The 22,642-nt window shown below is 49.4% G+C and overlaps 1 protein-coding gene across 1 annotated transcript in view; it reads left to right on the top strand.

Annotated features, from left to right (window-relative positions):
• EHD2 (EH domain containing 2) overlaps positions 1-22,227 on the top strand; it is a 51,133-nt gene extending 28,906 nt beyond the window's left edge. Inside the window, exons 3-5 of the mRNA XM_083515901.1 lie at positions 3,553-3,965; positions 14,124-14,288; positions 15,523-22,227. Coding sequence (XP_083372027.1) covers positions 3,553-3,965; positions 14,124-14,288; positions 15,523-16,059 — 1,115 coding nt within the window. The 3' untranslated portion in view covers positions 16,060-22,227. The remainder of the gene's footprint in view (positions 1-3,552; positions 3,966-14,123; positions 14,289-15,522) is intronic.
• Positions 22,228-22,642: the final 415 nt, after the last annotated feature.

The raw sequence follows: 22,642 nt of genomic DNA, 5'->3' as shown, positions 1-22,642 counted from the left end.
GTTTATGTGGCTTGTAAAATTCACCGGAAATGCAGTAGTTGACAAGGGTAACAAGGGCCCATTAGCCATGACTGTCAATTTCCTGACTCGACTCCCATGCTGCAGTAGTTAATTCCTTAAATACTGGGGCAGGCCCCCCAGCCCAGTACTGCCTGGCTCTAGCTGCTCAGTGGTGAGGCAAAATGCACTCTGCACACACTCAGGGGCACTTTCACCTTTTGTTATTGTAGCGCATATTCCAGGGGGCTGAGCTGCGATGTTCAAAAAGGGACCCTTGCTCCTCTGCCAGAGCTCACACGGGCTTAAACCCTGTCCCGCCATCCTTTCCAGGCCTGCCCCGGGGGCAAACCAGGGAGCAGAGAATGGTTCCTTTGTCTTGACCTTCTGTATCTCTGTCTTGTGACACCAATCCGGAGCAGCATATTCCACTTGGGCAATGCATGCGCCATCGTTCGGGTGACCTCTGGCAACCCCTTTTCCCGCCGGTGCTTCTCTAAGATAAGGCTGCGCGGCCGGCCAACCCTGCCTCTTTTATTTAAGATCTCCCATCTTTATTATTTTTCTTTAATCGGTCAGAACAATGAGGGCTCATTGCTCAGACTTTCCTATGGAACGGCTCGGTTTCCTTTTTTGGTGCTGTGGAACAAGCCCTTCTGAACTTCGGCTGCCAAGAGGCGGGTGAGAGAGGCTGAGAGGGGTGGCTCTGATCCAACATCTACGAAAGCTGCAGAGCTTGTTTAGATTTGGCAGGGATGGAGAAGAGGGAGGGGGCTGAGAAGGAGAGTCCAGGACAGAGGCTGGGGGGGACGGACTGCTTTTGCTGGACAGGAAGAGGGGCACCCAAGTTGCTGGGAGCAGGGGACATGACCGAGGGGTATATAGTTATGCACAGATAGAGTTTAAACAAAACATATTATCTTAAAACATATCATCCTTGATTCCCCCCCCCCATTCCCTCCCATATAATAACCCCCTCCCCCCCCCCGACTTCCCTCAGCTCCAATCTCTGGTTTCTCTACAACTGCTATTCTCTGCATGTTACAAAACTGTAATTATCGTTAATATATCTGACTGGTTATTGTCAATAAAAAGTTTGCGAGTGTTTATTCAAAACCTGCCAAGGAGTCTAGTTCACTTTGTTGTTTCTTTCAGTACTTTGTAAAGGGTTCCCATTCATCTTTAAAGTCACTGTTATCCTTGTCCCGTAGTTTATGTGTCAATTTTGCCAGTTCTGCATGGTCCATCAGTTTCTCTTGCCATGGTTCTTCAATCGGGATTTCCTCGTTCTTCCATCCTTGTGCTATTAAGACTCTTGCCGCCGTTGTCGCGTGCATAAAGATATTTTTCAGCTTCCTTGGCAGGTCTTTTCCTACAATCCCTAACAAAAATGCTTCAGGTTTCTTAACAAATGTTAGATGGAGCATTTTCTTCAGTTCATTGTATATCATTTCTCAAAACTTTTTAAACTTCATTACAATCCCACCATTTGTAAACTGAGTCCCTTGCTGTTATGGGAAAGCACGCCTTGGTTTAAGAACGCCTTGGTTTAAGAATGGACTTCCGGAACAGATTCAGTTCGTAAATCAAGGTACCACTGTACTTAATTGCTGACATTACCCCTCTGTTCACTTTAGATCAGGGGCAGCCAACATGGCGGTGGTGTTAGACTCCAAATCCCATCAGCCCCAGCCAGCATGAGGAATGGTCAGGGATCATGGGAGCTGTAGTCCAAAGCATATGGAAGGCGCTACATTGGCTATCCTTGCCTTTTAGGGTCTTGACCAAGGGCAACAAGACTGGCAGCTTTCTGTCTGTGGTGGTAGAAAACACCAGCTAACTCCCCAGGACTTGCCACTGAGTGAGTTCAACCCATTCCATACTGTAGTACGAAACAGCAGTTTGGCACACAACGCAAAAATCCTTGAGATGTCTTAATGTTTACAGTCAAGCCCTAGCTTCTAAATTAAGAAGCTTTATTAACAGCGGAGACAAAGAGCAAAGGAAAAAAACAGAGGGGCCCCAGATTTGATACCCGGCAGCTCTGGGTAGAGTGCAAAAAGACTCCTATCAAATCCACAGCCAGCTATTTTGCAGACGGTAGTAAGACTACAGCCACTGGTCTGGCAAGATGCAGATCCACACCATAGATCTAAAGCACATTCCATGCACATTTAGAGGACATGGCTTCCCCCAAAGAATTCTGGGAACTAGTTTATTAAGGGTCCTGGGAATTGTTCTGTTGAGGGGCAAACTACCATTCCCATAATTCTTTGGGATAGTCATGTGCCTTAAAGGCACAGTCTGTACGCAGCTGAAGCTTCAAAAATGGCAGCAACCCTTTGGGGAATTATAGGGACAGAACTACCAAAATTGTATTGAAATTTATTTATGTATGCTACTACTGTGGCAAGAACGTTACTCACCCATGGAAAGAAGCAGAAGTCCCAGCAAAGGAAGAATGCATACAAAAACTTATGGAATATGCAGAAATGGCAACCGGAAGAATAAGAAATCAAGATAACAAACTTTTTATTAAAGAATGGAAACGGTTGATTGAATATTTACAGATAAATTGTAAATGGATAAGAACATTGGCAAGATTATTGTATTAACCTGTAGTTTGATAAGAGTACCTATATATTTAAAGCAGATGAATGAGCAAATTAAGTTAATTTGGATATGCAGAAAATACTAAAAATAAATTTAAAGAACTGCAGAAAGAGGGGGAAGAAAGTTGAGTTTTGAAATGTTAAAATGATTGTAAAATCAGTGAAATGTATAAACCTGAAAAGCATAAATAAAATTTTAAAAATAAAAATGGCAGCAACCGCTGTTAAGCTGCTTCTTTCCCTGAAAGTGAGCCAAGATGCCACTTTGCGGGGGGTGTGTGTGTGTGTGCAAAATAACCTCTTATTTGTGCGAATGTTCAGGGATGCAGGAGAGGATATATTGTTTAATTATATCCTTTCCAACTTGTGTTAACAAGTTCAACAATTTAGCAGAGTAACATTCCCCTTTTTAAACTTGCACAGAGGATGCGTTTGCTGAGGCACGCTAAAGCCTCTAAAATGAGTTACCTGGTAATTTCCCCTTTAGTCCCTCATAAAAGAAATAGACACGACACAGTCTTCTATAAAAGTATTAAAAGAGTTTACTCACTAACATTCTGTTTACAGATGGATCCCAGAAGGCAGACTTAAGTTACAAAAGTAATATACCTGGAATCTATCCCATAAAGAGATAGTCCCTTTGACCTCTCTTGGCTGGAAGCCAAGAGAGCATCTTAGGCTAAGTTGATGTTGCTTCTTTGATGAATATAGTCAGAGAGAGAGATGGCGGCCAGTCCTATGCTTTAGTTACCTGCACAGGTGAGGCCACGCCCACCTCTGGTCACATGTAGAGGAAGTCTGTCCCAGCCTAGGAGGAAACAGGAAGTTCCGACTGGCTGGTCCAGACATCCCCTTTTTATGTCCACTCTAGGGATGTTGTACTTGACTGCTCTGTGTTTCACATCCCACATTATTCCGCAAGGCTCTCTCTTCTCCTCCGCAGGCTACGACTTCCCGGCGGTGTTGCAGTGGTTTGCCGAGCGCGTGGACCTCATCATCCTCCTCTTTGACGCCCACAAGCTGGAGATCTCAGACGAGTTCTCGGAGGCCATCCGGGCCCTCAAGGGCAACGAGGACAAGATCCGGGTGGTCCTGAACAAGGCCGACATGGTGGAGACGCAGCAGCTGATGCGGGTCTACGGCGCCCTCATGTGGTCGCTGGGCAAAGTGTTCAACACGCCCGAGGTGCTGCGTGTCTACATCGGGTCCTTCTGGTCGGAGCCCCTGATGATCTCCGATAACCGACGGTTATTTGAGCTCGAGGAGCAGGACTTGTTCACGGACATCCAGAACCTGCCCCGGAATTCTGCCCTGAGGAAGCTTAACGATTTGGTCAAGAGAGCCCGTCTGGTCAGGGTGAGTATTTGGGCGGCCACAAGGTAGACAGGGAAGGTCTCAGCGGTGGCTAAGGAGAAGAATACCCTAGGACAACAAGGAGATGTTCGGTAGATCAGGGCTGGGGAAACCTGTGGCCCTCCAGATGTTCTTGGACTCCAGCTCCCAGCAGTCATCAAAGGTGATGGGAGTTGTAATATGACAACATCTGAAGGCACACACGTTTCCCACCCCCTGCCGCAGGTAATGCATTGCGATGGGTGTCAAGTTATGAGAAAGGAGGTTCTGACTAAACATCAGGAAGAGCTGTCATAGCCCTGTTCGGGTCCTGATGCTGATCTAGAAGGGGATAGGAGCTCCAAGTAACACTTGCCTGAGAGCAGAATCCACATATGAAGTCAGGGGACCCAGAGGTCAGGGAATCCAGATGATCACAGAGACAAGGGTCTAGATGGAGAGCAGGAAACAGCAAGGCAGGGCCGGGAACCACAGGCATTGTTTCCAGTATCTGACTACTGCTGAGAGCTCTGCTTAAGCAGGCTGAAACCAGCTGGTTCTCATCAGTGCCTTCTCCTGTTCTTGAAGGCTGATCAGCTGCAGGTGGCATCATTCCTCCTTCTTCTCCTTCAGGCTGCTGTTCAGCAGGTGAAGCTGACTCCTGACCCATGACAAGAACTTTCAGCCAGTAAGAAGTGTTAGGACAGTGGAACGGACTTCCTTGGAAGGTGGTGGACTCTCCTTCCTTGAAGGTTTTTGAGGAGAGGTTGGATGGCCCTCTGTCAGGGATGCTTTCGTTGAGATTCCTTCATTGTAGGGGTTTAGAACCTCTGGGTTCCTTCCAACTCTATGATTCTATTACCCAGTACAGTGGTACCTCGGGTTACATACGCTTCAGGTTACATACACTTCAGGTTACAGACCCTGCTAACCCAGAAATATTGCTTCAGGTTAAGAACTTCGCTTCAGGATGAGAACAGAAATTGTGCTCCGGCGGTGCGGCAGCAGCAGGAGGCCCCATTAGCTAAAGTGGTGCTTCAGGTTAAGAACAGTTTCAGGTTAAGTACAGACCTCCGGAACGAATTAAGTACTTAACCCGAGGTACCACTGTGGTTGGTCAATGACAATAAGCTGTTGGTCAATGACAGTAAGAAAATGTTCTGTTCTGATGGTTCCCAAACCGCCCTTGTCCACCAGAGTGCTTGAAAATCGCTGAGGGTCTTGGCCATGGGTAGGCAAACTAAGGCCTAGGGACCAGATCTGGCCCAATCGCCTTCTAAATCCAGTCCGCGGAGAGTCCGGGAATCAGCGTGTTTTTACATGAGTAGAATGTGTCCTTTTATTTAAAAAGCATCTCTGGGTTATGTGTGGGGCATAGAAATTCACTCATTCCCCCCCAAAAAAAACCTAGTCCGGCCCCCCACAAGGTCTGAGGGACCGTGGATCGGCCCCCTGCTGAAAAAGTTTGCTGACCCCTGGTCTTGGCGGACACTTATGAATTTGCCTGCCTTTTGTAGCACGTATCACGCACTGCGCTAGATGTTGTAGGATTTTTAATTGTATTTTTGCAGGCCCACTCCAGACCACCTGAATGATGCTCACAGGCCACTGGTGGTCCACGGACCCCAGTTTGAGATGCCCTGTGGACCAGTTCCATTAGGAGGAAGGGAAGTGCGGCCTCTGTCCATTTCAGGGACACTCCATTGCAGCTGTGAATGCTCTGTTGCAAAACATCCTTGGCTGGCGGTGGAACATTCCTTTGCAATGGAATTGGAGGGCAAATAGGCATTGTGTCTTGAGATGGTTTTGCTGGGTTGTGAAAGGCGAATGATCCCAAAGGGAGATCTGTTGCAGGCAGGGATCTTCTCCAACAGGAGAATGCGGCATGCGCTCCCGCCAGGAGAAATGTCCCATTGCAATGGGGGTAGGTGCAGCAACGGAGCTGGGGTGGGAATTCTGTTGTAGTCACCTGTAGGATACAGTCGCATTGAAATGGGATTGGAAAGGAGAACAGGAATTGCCCACTGAGAGAACTTCACGTTGACCGTGATATGGGTGTGTTGTGTGAATAAATGGCACAAGGGAGGTTATACTTAAAGTGTTCCACTGAGGTGCGGACTGAAGGAAGAGCAGTTATTATCCCATCCGAACAGCCCAGTGTGTGTGTGTGTGTGAGAGAGAGAGAGAGAGAGAGAGAGAGAGAGAAGGAATACAGTAGTACCTCAGGTTACATACGCTTCAGGTTACAGACTCCGCTAACCCAGAAATAGTACCTCAGATTAAGAACTTTGCTTCAGGATGAGAACAGAAATTGTGCTCTGGCGGTGCAGCGGCAGCAGGAGGCCCCATTAGCTAAAGTGGTGCTTCAGGTTAAGAACAATTTCAGGTTAAGGATGGACCAACGGAACGAATTAATTACTTAACCCGAGGTAAAAGGTAAAGGGACCCCTGACCATTAGGTCCAGTCGTGACCGACTCTGGGGTTGCGGCGCTCATCTCGCTTTATTGGCCGAGGGAGCCGGCGTACAGTTTCCGGGTCATTTGGCCAGCATGACTAAGCCAATTCTGGCAAACCAGAGCAGCACCCGGAAATGCTGTTTACCTTCCCGCCGGAGCGGTACCTATTTATCTACTTGCACTTTGACGTGCTTTCGAACTGCTAGGTTGGCAGGAGCAGGGACCGAGCAACGGGAGCTCACCCCGTCGCGGGGATTCGAACCTCCAACCTTCTGATCGGCAAGTCCTAGGCTCTGTGGTTTAACCCACAGTGCCACTCGCGTCCTTAACCCAAGGTACCACTATATTAATGACTGCAGAACTGTTGGCTAGTGTGGTAATTTCCCATCGCAACCACAGCTAGGTGGAGATGGCAAGCATTATTGAATGGAAGGATATTCCAGCGTTGCAGACATGTTTGTGACTGAAGGAAGGGCTTGGCTGATGCTCTACACAGTGAGAAAATACGGAGTTTTAATGGGGTTGTGGGGAGAGGACATGCAATGGCAGGCTTTACCCATCTGGCTAATGCACCAGATGCGTTACTGAACTTCTCTTCACCCATACTGAGGATGGACTCCCATGCCGTGCTTCATCCTACAAGCGCCCTCCTTCCGCTGCCTCCAACTACACCGCTTTTCCTTTTTGAAAGGATTGACCTTAAGTAATACGATCACACTTGCCCTTCCACTAAACCACCCCCATTCCCCTTTTTCTCCGTCGCAGGAGACCGCGGCTTGTCCCGACGCCCAGTTTTTAATTGCTGCTTTTCCTGTTCTCCCGAGCAATTGGGAAGGGACTTTATTGCGCCTCCCCCTCTGAACAATGGCCCCGTCCCCGCAGAGGAAGCCCGCATTGTGCTTCAGGGTACAATGTGTTTATGGGCTCGACCACCCCTTTCCTATTTCCCAACGCTTCCCTCTGTGTTTTGCTCTGGTTTCCTCGTTAAGCACGTTCCTGATGAGGTGGCATCTTCCGCCGTCTTAATTAGATGAATGACGCTGCCTCGTTTCTCTCCTCTCAGGCCTGCTGCTCTGCGTACGCAGAGTAGCGGAGATGGGTAGAGCAGCCTGGCCTCGCCCAAAGATCCGTCCTAGCCATAGATCGAATCCTGGCTCCCACTTCTCACAAACAGCAGTAGCTATTTTCTGACCCATCAGAAAGACAGTCGTTTAGCAAGCTAGGCATGGGTCTGAGTCCCTGGAGGCTGCTCTATGAGGGTGTGAGGGACACTGCCCTACCAACCTCAGCCTGCCTGCAGCCAGCCCCACACCTCTCTGCCCTCTTGCTTTTGACCAATCCAGAGAGTAGCGCAGCCTGTCATCTTCTCCCTCCTCAGTTTCTGTAGAAATTGGCAGAGAAGATGGGTACCAATCTAGAATCGGCTGCTTCTGCCTGTCGCTGGCACTGACTCCAACTGCTGTTGGAATCCCTGCCTTCCGCCCTACCATTGCCAAGATAGAGAGGGAAGGGGCGACCCACTTTTTCTGGTTTGGGTGCTGTCCGCATCCAGTTTTAGACACAGCCTAGTCCACTTACGTTCTGTCACTATCCACCGCCGGCGTGCAGTCGCCAACAGATTAATTCCAAGGGAACACGGCCTTTGAAAGGAAACAGCAACAGCAACAAACCACTATTGTAAGGATGGTGAGGGGACGGGTGTTGGATTCCAACTCCCATCAGCCCCAGCCAACATGGTAAGTCCAAAATGCAGGGCGCCTGGTTGGGGAAGGCTGATTCCTGCATTGCAGGGGGTTGGACTAGATGACCTTTGGGGTGCCTTCCAACTCTACAATTCTATGAGTCTATGTTTCTGTGATACTCGGGAAGCACTTTGAACACCTGAAGGCTGTGTATAGACCCGGTAAGTGCCCCTACCTGCCGGACCAGAGATTCTCAGAGGACTGAATATATGAATTATTTGAAAAGCCATTGTAATCAACAGATTACGCTAGTAGGATTGCAAGAAGTTTTGTAAGGAGGATTATGGGAAATATTGCAGAGAAAACCATGATAAGAATTATTAGTGAAGGAGTTGATGGAAGTCCAAAACATTGTATAAGATAAGAATGTATGTTATATGATTTTTGGAAATTATCTGTAAAAACTAATGTGTGTGTGTGTGTGTGTGTGTGTGTGTGTGTGTGTGTAATTGCCCTTACTAAATTACTTAATTCTTAACTGGTTAACATCCCTAATTTTCATATTATAATACAGTGGTACCTCGGGTTACATACGCTTCAGGTTACAGACTCCGCTAACCCAGAAATAGTGCTTCAGGTTAAAAACTTTGCTTCAGGATGAGAACAGAAATCGTGCTGCGGTGGCGCGGCAGCAGCAGGAGGCCCTGTTAGCTAAAGTGGTGCTTCAGGTTAAGAACAGTTTCAGGTTAAGTACGGACCTCCAGAACGAATTAAGTACTTAACCTGAGGTACCACTGTAATGTGGGACGCGGGTGGCGCTGTGAGTAAGAGCCTCAGCGCCTAGGGCTTGCCGATCGAAAGGTCGGCGGTTCGAATCCCTGCGGCGGGGTGCGCTCCCGTTGCTCGGTCCCAGCGCCTGCCAACCTAGCAGTTTGAAAGCACCCCCGGGTGCAAGTAGATAAATAGGGACTGCTTACTGGCGGGAAGGTAAACGGCATTTCCGTGTGCTGCGCTGGCTCGCCAGATGCAGCTTTGTCACGCTGGCCACGTGACCCGGAAGTGAGTGAGATGGGCGCACAACCCTGTTGTCTGTCAAGACTGGCCCGTACGGGCAGGGGTACCTTTACCTTTACCTTTTACCACTGTAATAACTTACACAGTACTGTGTGGGATCCTCATCTGACAGCATCACCACATCTTAGAATAATGTTTTGGATGGGCACCTCCGGCCAGCGGAAGATTTGGAGGGACGAGAGGCCACATAATCACATCTCCTTTGGCCCTGGATAATTGGCTGCTTGCTGCTTGCTTAAATGGCCTCCCCAAATCTGCCACCTAGAGTGGTTTGCCTCACCTTGTCCAACGACAGGGCCGGCCCAGGTTTCAGCTCCTTAATGTCCCCCTCTGCCGGCATACATAGCTGACTTAGGTCACGTCCACACTGTGCATTTAAAGCGCTCTTATAGCATTTCAACAGTCATGGCTTCCTCCAGCGAATCCCAGGAGCCATAGTTTGTTAAGGGGGCTGGGAATTATAGTTCTGAGCGGCTATACTACAGCTCCCAGGATTCTTTGAGGGAAGTCACATGCTTTCGGTGTATAGTGTGATTGATGTGACTTGGAAATATGGGAAGCCGCTGCCGTGATTTGCCCTTAGAAAACACTGCAGAGATTAATTCTAGCCAATCTAGCCAATCTATTCCAGTAGCAAGGAGGTATCACTCCTTCTGCCGGCTCCTCCATTTCTCTCTCTCTCTCTCTCTCTCTCTCTCTCTCTCTCTCTCACACACACACACACACACACAGAGAGAGAGAGAGAGAGAGAGAGAGAGAGAGATTTGCAAATTATTTACAAGGTTCTTCAGTTCAGTTGCCCAGAAAATGAGCTAGCAGTTACCCAAAAGTTCAGGAAGCTTCTGTTTTCGCCCCCAGATTTCTCAGCCTTATCTTTTCCTGTCACCTGTAAGGATGGGTTTGTATTACAAGGGCCCTCCAGTGGCAATTTCCTCCTGGCTTTGGAAAAAGAAAATAACACAAACCCACAAAAAACAGCTGGGTGGCTGTACAAGGAAGGACGTCAAGGCCTCTGCAGCGAATTTTTCTCCAGTGTCAGGCACACCAACCCTGGAGTTGAGTGAGGACTGAGGACACGTCCAGGCAGCCCTTATTTCAGGGTGGGGGTTCAGTCACGTGCTGGCAAATTCAGGCTGCACGATTGAAGCTGATTTGGGGCTCCTGAGCAGCAAACCTTCCCACTAAAAATCAGACTTTTGGCAAGGAGAGAAGCGTGGAACAATAGCGCTTGCTTTGACCCAATGTACTCACTGTGCCTTTAGAGCATGACTCCCCCCCCCCCAAAAAAAAGAATTCTGGGAAGTGTAGTTCATTAATAATAATAATAATAATAATAATAATAATAATAATAATAATGGGACGCGGGTGGCGCTGTGGGTTAAACCACAGAGCCTAGGACTTGCCGATCAGAAGGTCGGCGGTTTGAATCCCCGCGACGGGGTGAGCTCCCGTTGCTCGGTCCCTGCTCCTGCCAACCTAGCAGTTCGAAAGCACATCAAAGTGCAAGTAGATAAATAGGTACTGCTCTGGCGGGAAGGTAAATGGCATTTCCGTGCGCTGCTCTGGTTCGCCAGAAGCGGCTTAGTCATGCTGGCCACATGACGCAGAAGCTGTACACCCGCTCCCTCGGCCAATAAAGCGAGATGAGCGCCACAACCCCAGAGTTGGTCACAACTGGACCTAATGGTCAGGGGTCCCTTTTCCTTTACCTTATCCCGCCCTCCCTGGCCAGGGCTGGGCTCAGGGTGGCTAACACCAAATATAAATTACAATACAACATAATAGAAAAAAGAAAAAAGCCAGTTAATTAAAATACGGCTTAAAATACAGCTTAAAATGCAACCTCATTTTTGTAGTAGCCCATAAATCAAGACCATAAAGGGAGGAAACATCAGATATTCACCCGAGCCAGCTCTCCATGCTGGTCCTACATGGGCCAGCAAAAAAAGCCAAGGGAAAATTTATATACCAAATCCCATATAAGGGGTCAGAGTGAGTGCAAGCCGAAGGCCAGGCGGAACAGCTCCATCTTGCAAGCCCTGCGGAAAGATGTCAAATCCCGCAGGGCCCTGGTCTCTTGTGACAGAGTGTTCCACCAAGTCGGGGCCAGTACTGAAAAGGCCCCGGCCCTAGTTGAGACCAATCTAACCTCCTTGAGACTCAGGACCTCCAAAGTGTTGTTATTTGTGGACCTTGAGGTCCTCCTCGGGGCATACCAGGGTGCTGAGAATTGTAGGGCCCGATATTCTTTGCAGGAGATCCCATGTGCTTTAACTTTGCGGTGCATCTGCAGCTATTAAAATCCCTTCCCCGCAAAATAAATCAGGATGAATGCTCAGTCAACAGATTTCAAAGAATTGTGGGGCTGGAAAGGGCCATGAGGGTCATTTAGTCCAACCCCCTGCAATGTGGGACTTTTCTCGCTAAAGATCGAAGGCTGAAATAGCATTGAAATGGGATGATGTTATAACTGCCCTCTCACACCACCGTGAGCACAAATCATTGTTGTTGTTGTTGTTTAGTCGTTTAGTCGTGTCCGACTCTTCGTGACCCCATGGACCAGAGCACGCCAGGCACTCCTGTCTTCCACTGCCTCCCGCAGCTTGGTCAAACTCATGCTGGTAGCTTCGAGAACACTGTCCAACCATCTCGTCCTCTGTCGTCCCCTTCTCCTTGTGCCCTCCATCTTTCCCAGCATCAGGGTCTTTTCCAGGGAGTCTTCTCTTCTCATGAGGTGGCCAAAGTCTTGGAGCCTCAGCTTCAGGATCTATCCTTCCAGTGAGCACTCAGGGCTGATTTCCTTCAGAATGGATAGGTTTGATCTTCTTGCAGTCCATGGGACTCTCAAGAGTCTCCTCCAGCACCAGAATTCAAAAGCATCAATTCTTCGGCAATCAGCCTTCTTTATAGTCCAGCTTTCACTTCACTTCCAAACATCACTAGCACAAATCATCAAGGATGCACAGTTAGAAAGGACCCTCACTTTATCCATTTCTGATCAGAGGCGCAGGACAGGATTTATAACCTGGCTCCTGGCTCCCTTTGGGGACGTTTCCTCTGCTCATCTCTCTCCCGCAACCCCTGCATCCTGTCTTGCCTGGGCTTCTGAGCCTTCTCACGCCCCAGACGTCAGCCGCTTCAGCTTGGCTGCCACCTCAAGGGTTGATGAGCCAAGCCAACGACGCGGAGATTTCCTTATTCTCCAGACAATGAGCTGCGCTGCTTTGCACAGGAAAGTCCTGAGCCATAAATCCAGCTGGTGGTTGGGGAAGCGACCTCAGGGAATCCATCTTCTAGCCAGAAGTCCAGAACTGCAAAGCCTGCTTTAGGCTGCTCTCAAATGCTAGAATCTTCTTCAGTGCTGCATCGCTCAAGTCCTGGAAGGAACACGATCAGTTTTCGTGTGCACCAAGTTGGGGAAAGCTGGTGATGCTTTTGTTGGAAGCCTGAAGGTAGCATTCAAAAGTTGTCGGTGACTTCTACCACCTCAAGCTTCCTGGCCCTGTAAAAACACCTTTTCCTGGAAAGAACACCCTGCCTAGCACAAGTCCAGGATATCTGCTTCGGCACGTCTTTCTTTCCCCACCTACTGCCTTGACTTCTTTCTGCATCCTCCTTCTCTTTCTTCAGCACCGAAATGCTCTGACGTCACTTAACCTTTTGCTTGTCTCCATGCTCCCCACTTGGAGGGCCTGCGAACATTCCATGATATCACGACAGCTCAGCCACTCAGGGCTGGTCCTACCGTTCGTCAGAGTAAGGCGGCAGGTGCCAGTGTGTGTGTGCACAGCTAAACAATGTTGGAGGGCAGTCGCTAGGTGTGTGCTGCAAAGCCTGACCTGCTTGCCCTAAGCCAGCCTACAACCCTCAGGTGTGGTGGAGGACAGGTTCTTGTCATCAGTGCTGAAGGAACCTCCTCCTGCCAGCTTGATCAGCTTTTGAGCATGGAATAGGAGGCAGCGCTATCTTAGCCTCAGGTGGCCAAAAAGCTTGGTCCAGCCTTGCAACCAGTGGCGAGCAAGGAGCAGGGGGCGAGGGAGTGTATCTTTTTTGGGGGGGGGGAATATATTGAAGTTTTCACATTACAATAGGGGAGGAAAACCCAAACTAATCCACAGGAAATAAAGAAAAGAAAGATACCGAAGAAAGAAGGAACAGAAAAAAGCTACAAGATACTCCCTCAGCACATAATAATAATAATAATAATAATAATAATAATAATAATAATAATAATAATAATATTTTTTATTTATACCCCGCCCTCCCCGGCCAGAGCCGGGCTCAGGGTGGCTAACACCAATAAAATCACAGTAAAAACATAATGGGGGGGGGGACAATTTAAAATACAGGTTAAAAATGCAATTTAAAATGCAGCCTCATTTTAAAAGTAGCCGATATCTTAACTTTCATCCTGAACAGGGGGGTTGTATCCAAGATTAGTCAGAGCAGACCCATCAAAATAGCCACAGCTCCCATAAATTTTGATGGGCAGTATCCAATGCATTCATATTATTATTATTATTATTATTATTATTATTTATTACTTATAGCCTGACCATCTGACTGCATTGCCCCAGCCACTCTGGGCAGCTTCCAACACAATGTAAAAACACAGCCAGACATTAGATATTAAAAATTTCCCGATACAGGCTGCCTTCAGATGTCTCCAGAAAGTTGTGTAGCTGTTTATCTCCTCGACATCTGACGGGAGGGCGTTCCATGGGGTGGGTGCCACTACTGAGAAGGCCATGTGCCTGGTTCCGTGTAACTTCACTTCTCGCAGTGAGGGAACCGCCAGAAGGCCCTCGGAGCCAGACCTCAGTGTCCAGGCTGAGCAATGGGGTTGGAGACACTTCTTCAGGTAAACAGGGCTTGAGGCCTTTGAAGGCATGGTGTGAATGTGGCCTGACAGACACACGTGCTGCTCTTGAGAGCCAATCTTCATAAGCTGCTGCTTCGGTCCACCCAGGTTCATGCTCACATCATCAGCCACCTGAAGAGAGAGATGCCATCCGTTTTTGGCAAGGACAACAAGAAGAAAGCGCTGATCGCCAAGCTGCCCGTCATCTTCGCCAAGATCCAACTTGAGCATCACATCTCACCGGGCGATTTCCCTGACTGCAACAAGATGCAGGTGAGGGCAGTTTCCTTGTCTCCCATCGCACTCATCTGAAGCAGCCATGATAGGCAAAACAACAAAGGTTTCCCTGTACTGTACCAGATCCCATCTCCTTTACTTTTTTTGCCATGGTCCTCACCTCAAGGTCAGGGGTAAGGAATCTGTGTCCCTTCCAATGTAGCTGGTGGTGTGCAGGCAGGATCCTCCCCTAGTGTCATGGGCTGCTTGGATGCAGAGAAGGGGAGGGAGGCACCAGCTGGGGAGCCCCCAGGGGAAGAAGGCTCAGAGCCAGGGGGTGACAATGAGCGGCCAGAGGGAGAAGACAGGGAAGAGGAAGTGTGGGGAGCTGAAGAGGTAACAGGGTTTAGTGAGCGGGAAGAGGCTGTGGCAGAGAGCAGTCCAGAATCAGAGGCAGAAGCAGAGGCTGGAGAGGCAGAGATGTGTCAGGCTGTTGAAGAAGCCAGGGGGTCTCCCCCTCCTCCTGAAACAAGTTCCCCTCCTGGTCTCCCAGAACCAGAAGAGGCATGAAGAGGGCAGAGGAGAAGTTAGCTTCATGCAGGCACAGTCTCAGATTGCTTGGGGAAAGCCCTGGAGAGGAGGGGACTTAGGCAGCTGTGAGAACGCCTTCACTCTCAGCAACTGCTTCATGTGAACAAGACCTACTGGAGACCTACTGGCACTCCTGATCCTGTTTTTGCTAATAGTTAACTCCGACTTAAGGGACACAGGTGGCGCTGTGGTTTAAACCACAGAGCCTAGGACTTGCTGATCAGAAGGTCAGCAGTTTGAATCCCCGCTGACAGGGTGAGCTCCCGTTGCTGGGTCCCTGCTCCTGCCAACCTAGCAGTTCGAAAGCACATCAAAGTGCAAGTAAATAAATAGGTACCGCTCCGGCGGGAAGGTAAACGGCGTTTCCGTGCGCTGCTCTGGTTTGCCAGAAGCGGCTTAGTCATGCTGGCCACATGACCCGGAAGCTGTATGCTGGCTCCCTCAGTCAATAAAGCGAGATGAGCGCCGCAACTCCAGAGTCAGCCACGACTGGACCTGATGGTCAGGGGTCCCTTTACCTTTAACTCCGACTTGCTCAGTGTGATTTACTGCTGGCTCGCTCCTGTCACCCAGCTTCGGGTGGTTCAGCATCACTTAATGTACATAGGATACAGCATTGTATTTTAGTTCAAGCAGGCAGGAGTGCCACAGGGCTAGTCCCATAAGCTATGCCACTTCCTCCTCTCCCAATTCTTTCTAGGAGATGCTCATGGTGCACGACTTCACCAAATTCCACGGGCTGAAGCCGCGCATGGTGGATGCTTTGGACGAGCTGCTGACGCTGGACATTGCCAAGCTGATGCCCCTTCTGCGCCAGGAGGAGGTGGAGGTCCCCGAGCAGATTGTCCACGGCGGTGCCTTCGACGGCACCCGCAACGGCCCCTTCATCGAAGGAGCGACCGAGGGGGCCTACGAGGGCATGGACGACGACGAGTGGGTGGTGACCAAGGACAAGCCCAAATACGACGAGATCTTCTACAACCTGTCCCCTATGGACGGCAAGCTGAGCGGCACCAAAGCCAAGAATTGGATGGTCACCACCAAGCTGCCCAACTCCGTCCTCGGCAAGATCTGGAAGCTCAGCGACGTCGACCGCGACGGCATGCTGGATGACGAGGAGTTTGCTCTTGCCAGCCACCTCATTGAGGTCAAGCTGGAGGGCCACGGCCTGCCCTCCGACCTGCCCCGCCACCTTGTGCCGCCCTCCAAGCGTCGGCAGAAGGGGTCGGCAGAGTAAGGAATCTCCCCAAGCTGGCCTCCATTCCTACGCCAAGGCTTGAACTGCTCCAGTAGGCCTTGGTTTGGCTCCGACTTTTCATTTTCCACCCTTATCTGGCTCAAAGCCCTCGTGAAAGCCTCGTTCTCGCACAGCATGGCAGATCCCGCTTCCTGCTCCCTCCTTCAAGCCAGTCACCACTTCTGCCTTCTTCTTCGTCCCTACTGGACTCGAAAGAAAACTAGAAAAGTTCCAGTCCGCTCCAGCAGGCTTCAGTTCCTCACGTAGGCCTTAGTCTTCCAAGCATCGTTTCAACTACTTCAGTTGGTATCATAATCCAGGTTTCCACTTCCTTCTCCCAGGCCTAGTTGGGCCAGTGGCCGTTGGCCCTCACACGTGCCAGACTTTCCCAGGAGGTCTTCCTTTCTCAAAAAAAGGGCTTCCTACAGCAATGCGGCAATAGTTATCTCACACTTGAGCTACCTGCTTTCTTGGCACCAGCTTCGGACTGTTCTCTTGCCGCTCGCAAACGAAGAGAACCTTGACCCAAGAATCCTGACCTTTTTTCACTGGGTCTTGGCCTTGTTGCCAGCTCAGACTTCAATGTGTGCCCTTCTCATTCCTCTGGTTCCATTAGAATCCTTCTCTACATTGAACTTCCCTAGCTGGACACCTCAAGGCTGCTCGGGGACATTATTCCGGCAGGGCCTTATGGACAGCGACGGTCGAAGGTTTCCTTGGTGGCGGTTGCTGCCGCCATTACTCCTTGCCGGACTCCATCAGTCAGGGTGGGGGGAGACGTGAGGCAGGGGTGAAGGAAGACCGGCAAGGAAAAGGACAGAAACATCAGTCCACACTCAGGTCCACGTGCAAACCTGACCAGGAAGCCTTTAAAGAAATCAGGGAGAGAGTATTCATTGACCCTGCCATCAGTAAGCTTGGTTCAACTACAGTGTCCACTTTTTTGAGCAAGGTTCACAGAATGAATGCTCACCTAGCAACCCTTAAATGCAGAGTACAGGACCCTCTAGGGAAGGGCTATAGCTCAGTGGTAAGGAACCCGCTTTGCATGCAGAAGGTCCCCGGCATTTCCAGGTGAGGCTAAAGAAATGGATGGGGCTTGTCATTTCACAGGTAGTGTTGGTGGAAGAAGAGAGCTTTGCCTGGGATTCTTTTCCATCCTCGCAAGTGAAAATTATGCCTTGGGTGTTTTGTTGGCTTGGGAAGTCAAAGTAGAAACCATGGGCTAGATAGATAAACCAAGTTAAAAGAACTCCCTTACTTCCCATTGGAGGGGTGCCCTTCACAGAGAGAGCCTGCCTGGAATGTGCAGATCCCTCAGGGAAAGCAAGGAGAGTTGGGCCAGCAGGAGACCAGCAGATGTTGGAAGTGCCTCCTGGCACCATGCCCCCTGGGTGGCAGAGAATGTTTGAGGTGGCGGCCTTTCAAATCCAGCCTTTGAGATGGCCCTCCTTGCAGACCAGGGAGGCAAAAGCGTCTTCCACCTGGAGACGGGATTAAGAGCGCTCGCCTCAATGCAACAGGCATTTCCCCCAACCGCCCCACCTTCTAGGAAGACGTTGGCAGAACCAAGAGCTTATTAGGAGCCCCTTCCCAAGTGTTATGGGGTATTATGGGGATATGGACTGGAAGCTCCTACACAGGAACAAAAGAGGTGGCGATGGCCACCAACCTGGGTGGCTTTAAAAGAGGAGTAGACAGATTCATGGATGATAACACCGTCCATCCCCATCAGCCATTATGGCTGTTGCCACCTCCCAAATTGGCACCCGATTGGCCACTGTGAACCCAAGATGGCCCACTGATCTGATCCAGCAGGACTCTTCTGATCCTCTTAGCAAGCTCTGCTTCAGCCCACATTTGCTGGGTTCAAGCCAGAGCCGGCCCTACCGGTAGGCAAGAGGCGGAAACCTGGCCTTCACGTTCACAGGCCAGATTCCGGGTGGGTACCACTGAAAGGCGTTGTCATTTGCTCCGTTTGTCGTTAAACATTTTGTCATGCCTGGGGGAGGCTGCCGCTCTGTTTTCTCTGTCTCAGAAAACCAAATGCCTTGGAGCCTTCTCTGGGCTCAAGCAGGGTCGTTCCCTACAGAGGCCTGCGACACGGTGAGGAAGTTGCTGCCGTCCCATCCACTCCTCAAAAGCCTCTGCTGGCTTTTGAGAAACCACCCCCCAATTGCTCTGGCTGCCTGTTTGTGCTGACTACTGAAATAGCCTCCATTCCTAGGCCTGAATACTGCTGGAGGCCACTCCCCAAGGCCTCCTGGGATTTAGCTTCCTCCAAACATCGTGCTTTTTCTACTGGCCAAAGGCCAGGTAGGGGCCTGGGTTGACCTCACAGCCCAGAAGATCTCCATCCATTTGCAAGGGTGAGGTGGTTGAGAAAGCTGAACAAGGGCTGATGTCCAGATGGGAAGTGTATGGCTTGAGGCTTACATTGGACTAAGGCACCTGAAGTTAGGAATCGGGGAGCAATCTGCTTCAGCTTGCACTTAAAGATGAACTTACCTACCTAATCCGCAGGCCCCAAAACAATATGCAAACCGAAAACGCAGCCACCCCTTGAAATTTGCACTTTTCTGTTCTATAGCCAAATAAAAAGATGAATGTGTTAGCAGAGACGCTGCTTAGAAATGCATATATTGCTGAAATTAACACACAAGACTTATTTATATTGGGGGAAGTTGCTTGCAAAACAACTGCGCTGGCTTGGCCTGGTGGGAGTTGTCGTCCAAAACATCCGGAGGGCACCAGGTTGGCGATGGCTGCAATTACGCAATTAACATAGCACGGGGGGTTTGTGTTGCGATTTTGAGAGGGCTGTCTGAGTTACCCATCTGTCGCACCAAAAGCAAAGGCAGAATATTGCACCACACTTTAAGACCAACTAATGTTGTTATGGCACAAGCCTTTCTGGAATCATGAATTTGTGAGTCTCTAAGGGACGCGGGTGGCGCTGTGGGTTAAACCACAGAGCCTAGGACTTGCCGATCAGAAGGTCAGCAGTTCGAATGACGGGTGAGCTCCCGTTGCTCGGTCCCTGCTCCTGCCAACCTAGCAGTTCGAAAGCACATCAAAGTGCAAGTAGATAAATAGGTACCACTCTGGCGGGAAGGTAAACAGCATTTCTGTGCGCTGCTCTGGTTCGCCAGAAGCGGCTTAGTCATGCTGGCCACATGCTGTACACCTGCTCCCTCAGCCAGTAAAGGGAGATGAGCGCCGCAACCCCAGAGTCGGCCACGACTGGACCTAATGGTCAGGGGTCCCTTTACCTTTAAGGTGCCACAAGGCTCTTGTGTAAATTCCATCCATTGGGAAGCCTGAGCAGCCCCACCCACCCCAGCCTCAGCCTTTTATCGTGCTCCCCTCCAGCCTACTTCCCCACCACCACCAGCTGCTTTTGATGTAATGAAAACCATGCGCATTAATTGCTTTCATGCAATAAAATTTTCTGTCTTGGTCCTCAAATCTGTGCATTAGCAGTGCCAAAGTTTTGCATTTTTATTATCCTAACACTGTGCCTTAGGCTCACCCTCTTACAAGGCATCATAGCTGGATTTCTACCCAAGCAGCACCCTGGATCTCTTCTGCAACTGATAGGAAGCCTGCCCTTTGGTGCTAGCTCTGATCCGAGGGCCCTCTTTCGTAATTCTGTCCAGACCTCACCCAGACCTTGCTGAGAAGACCAAAGCAGTGTTCTGCCCACACTTGATGCTTCCAAGATGCTCCTTTTGACCCGGGAGCATGTCATAATGAACATATACCTGCTTTGGGTTGTTGGGGTTTCCACTATCCTGGCTTCCCTGCAAAGGACGCTGCGGGTTGTCACTTGCTTAGGGTGCTGAGAATTATCTCCTTAAAGATCCTGTTGCAAACCTGCTGTTACCAGGGGGAGAGGAAGTGACTGGTAAACCAGTTCAAGCCTGTCGTGTAGACGTAGCCTCTGTGTCTCAGTCAGTAGGACTAAAACCGGAGAACCAGCCATAGAGACAAGTAGGGGGTGCATAGTTCCCCATCCTCTTTCTTAGGTGCTGCAGAGCAGCTTGGGCAGCTAACTCCACAATGGTTCTCCGGAGGACTGTGAAGCATTCCCTGGCAGGGCTGTGCATTTTCCATGTTGCAAATTCGTGATTTGCACATTCAGTCTTTGGAATATATTGCGCCACACACTGAAGAGCTTACGCCATGGGTGAGCAACCCTTCAACGTTATAATATCTTTACAACTATTACAGGAATTGTAAAAGGATGCTTGTCCCTGCAGTGTTATCCAAATCTTTTGACCTTTGAGCCGGAGCTCCTGGGTTGTTTTTCCTGTGCTGCAATTAAACATGTAGATGTTCTGATATTGAAAGGTTGTCCCCCCTTGACCTAAATATTGGCTGCCAGCTGTCTGCGAGCCCCCTCAAGTACCTTGGCTAAGCTGCTGTGATGTCACAGAATGTGCATGATCATTAGTGGTTAGAGGGGGCTATTTACAATTTACGTGGTTCTTATGAGAAAGATGTTGGTTCTGTGGGAATGAGGTTCAGAGGAGATGTTGATTCCACCTATTGCTTCAACATAACTAGTCTTCTCTGCAAGTTTCTAATGATGTATATTTTCATATGCTTCCATACTTTTTCTTCCTGCTAATTGATTTTCTCCCTCCCTCCCAAATCATTGGAGTTCAAAAGAAGTACAGTGGTACCTCGGGTTAAGAACTTAATTCGTTCCAGAGGCCCGTTCTTAACCTGAAACGGTTCTTAACCTGAGGCATGCTTTCGCTAATGGGGCCTCCCACTGCCACTGCGCCGCTGGCGCAGGATTTCCGTTCTTATCCTGGGGCAAAGTTGTTAACCTGGAGCAACCACTTCCTGGTTAGCGGAGTTTGCAACCCGAAGCATCTGTAACCCGAAGTACCACTGTATGTTAGAGGGATGAGAAAGAACATCAGGAGGCGAAGAAACTTGGAGAAGTTTCCAACCATTTATCCAAATCCATGAGGTCTAGCAACTTGCTTTAAAACAAGTACACCAAAGAATCGAGAGGTTCTCAGATGCGTAGCTCTTTGTTGGGCAGAAAATCCTTTGCTGGCATGTCATCCTTTGGGTGCGACACAAACAGCATTCCGTTCATTCATTGCATTACTTTGTCAACAAACTTTTGCCAGTAGTCGTGGAGTTCAAATCTGCTTCCCGGCCTCTCCAGCTGTGTTTTCGCAGTAGCACTGTTTCAGGTCAAGTTTGTTCTCGTGTGAGCACTGTGTGTAGGGAATAGCTGTCACTTTTATTCCATCTGCATTGCTTCATGTATACCTGCTGGGCTCAGATCCCTCCCTCTTTCACTGTATTCCAGCTGCACACTCCAGCTTGTTCGTTCGCTCCATTCAGCCTTATTGTTACTATTGCAGAAGCCATGGGCGTATTATTTCACATTGAAACAGCAGCATTTATCTGCCGAGTTTGCTTGCCGTTTGCTTTAGGAGTGACTTGATGCTGACTTTGGAGATTTCTGGATTGGGTGAAACAGACAGGGAGCAGAGAGCGTGTTGCTGACATTCAGATGGCCTGGTTCTGGCGGAAGTTGTTTGGCACTTACATGACCAAACAGATCCCTAGAGTGCTCTTAGAAAACCCCTTAGCCCACTGGTGAAGCTGTGGGTTCCCCATCCTGTAGGCAGGGCTGTCACCCCTTTTGTGCTTAAAATGCCAACATCTGCAACCAAAGACTCCAAACTCTGCACCCAGAATAGATGATGCAAGCCACCTATTCAAAATATGACTATCCTTATGTGTGTGTATATATACACCGTTTCACCCAGTTTGTTCTGCTTCCAGACTTTTCCCAGCACCCCTGTATTTGCAAGGTCATTCCCAATCACTTTACCGCAGAGGCAAAAGCTGATCTGCATCCCAGGATTTTGCACCAGCAGAGCTGCCCCGTCCCCTGGGATGTAAAGGGAAGACAGACAGCTCCACGTCAAACCTCAGGATCGAGGCAAGAAGTTTGATTCCAGGTGGTGGTGGGGAAATATAAGGAACCAACTGTCTTCACTGAGACCCCCTCTGCTGGTCTTGATCCACTTCCTTGGGAGACCCAGGTGTGCAGAGGACCCCCTGCTGCTTCCGCAATGTGCCTTTGTCACTGTAACAGCATTTCAGCCTAAATAAAACATGTTGTATTTACCAGCCAGAGTTTGGCTTGCTTTTCCTGGGATCTTAGTGCTGTGTGCCTCTGTGTGTGTGTGTATATCTGTCTAGCATAGGGCTTATGGCTATTCCCTCACATTGGTGTGACAGTTTAGCAGTGTGGTATTCAGTTTTTTACGTTTGTATGCTACGGTGCGGCAGCTGTGGCCTGGGGAGGGTTCCAGGAGCCAATAATAATAATAATAATAATAATACCCCGCCCATCTGGCTGGGTTTCCCCAGCCACTCTGGGCGGCTCTCAGTAGAATATTAAAAACACGATAAAACATCAGACGTTAAAAAGCTTCCCTAATCAGGGCTGCCTTCAGATGCCTTCTAAAAGTCAGATAGTTGTTTATTTCCTTCACATCTGAAGGGAGGGTGTTCCACAGGGTGGGCACCACTACTGAGAAGG

This window comes from Podarcis liolepis (assembly GCF_965112155.1).
Source record: "Podarcis liolepis genome assembly, chromosome: 7".
Lineage (NCBI taxonomy): Eukaryota > Metazoa > Chordata > Lepidosauria > Squamata > Lacertidae > Podarcis > Podarcis liolepis.
The sequence above is the reverse complement of the archived record's forward strand: the minus strand, read 5'-3'. Positions and strand labels throughout refer to the sequence as shown.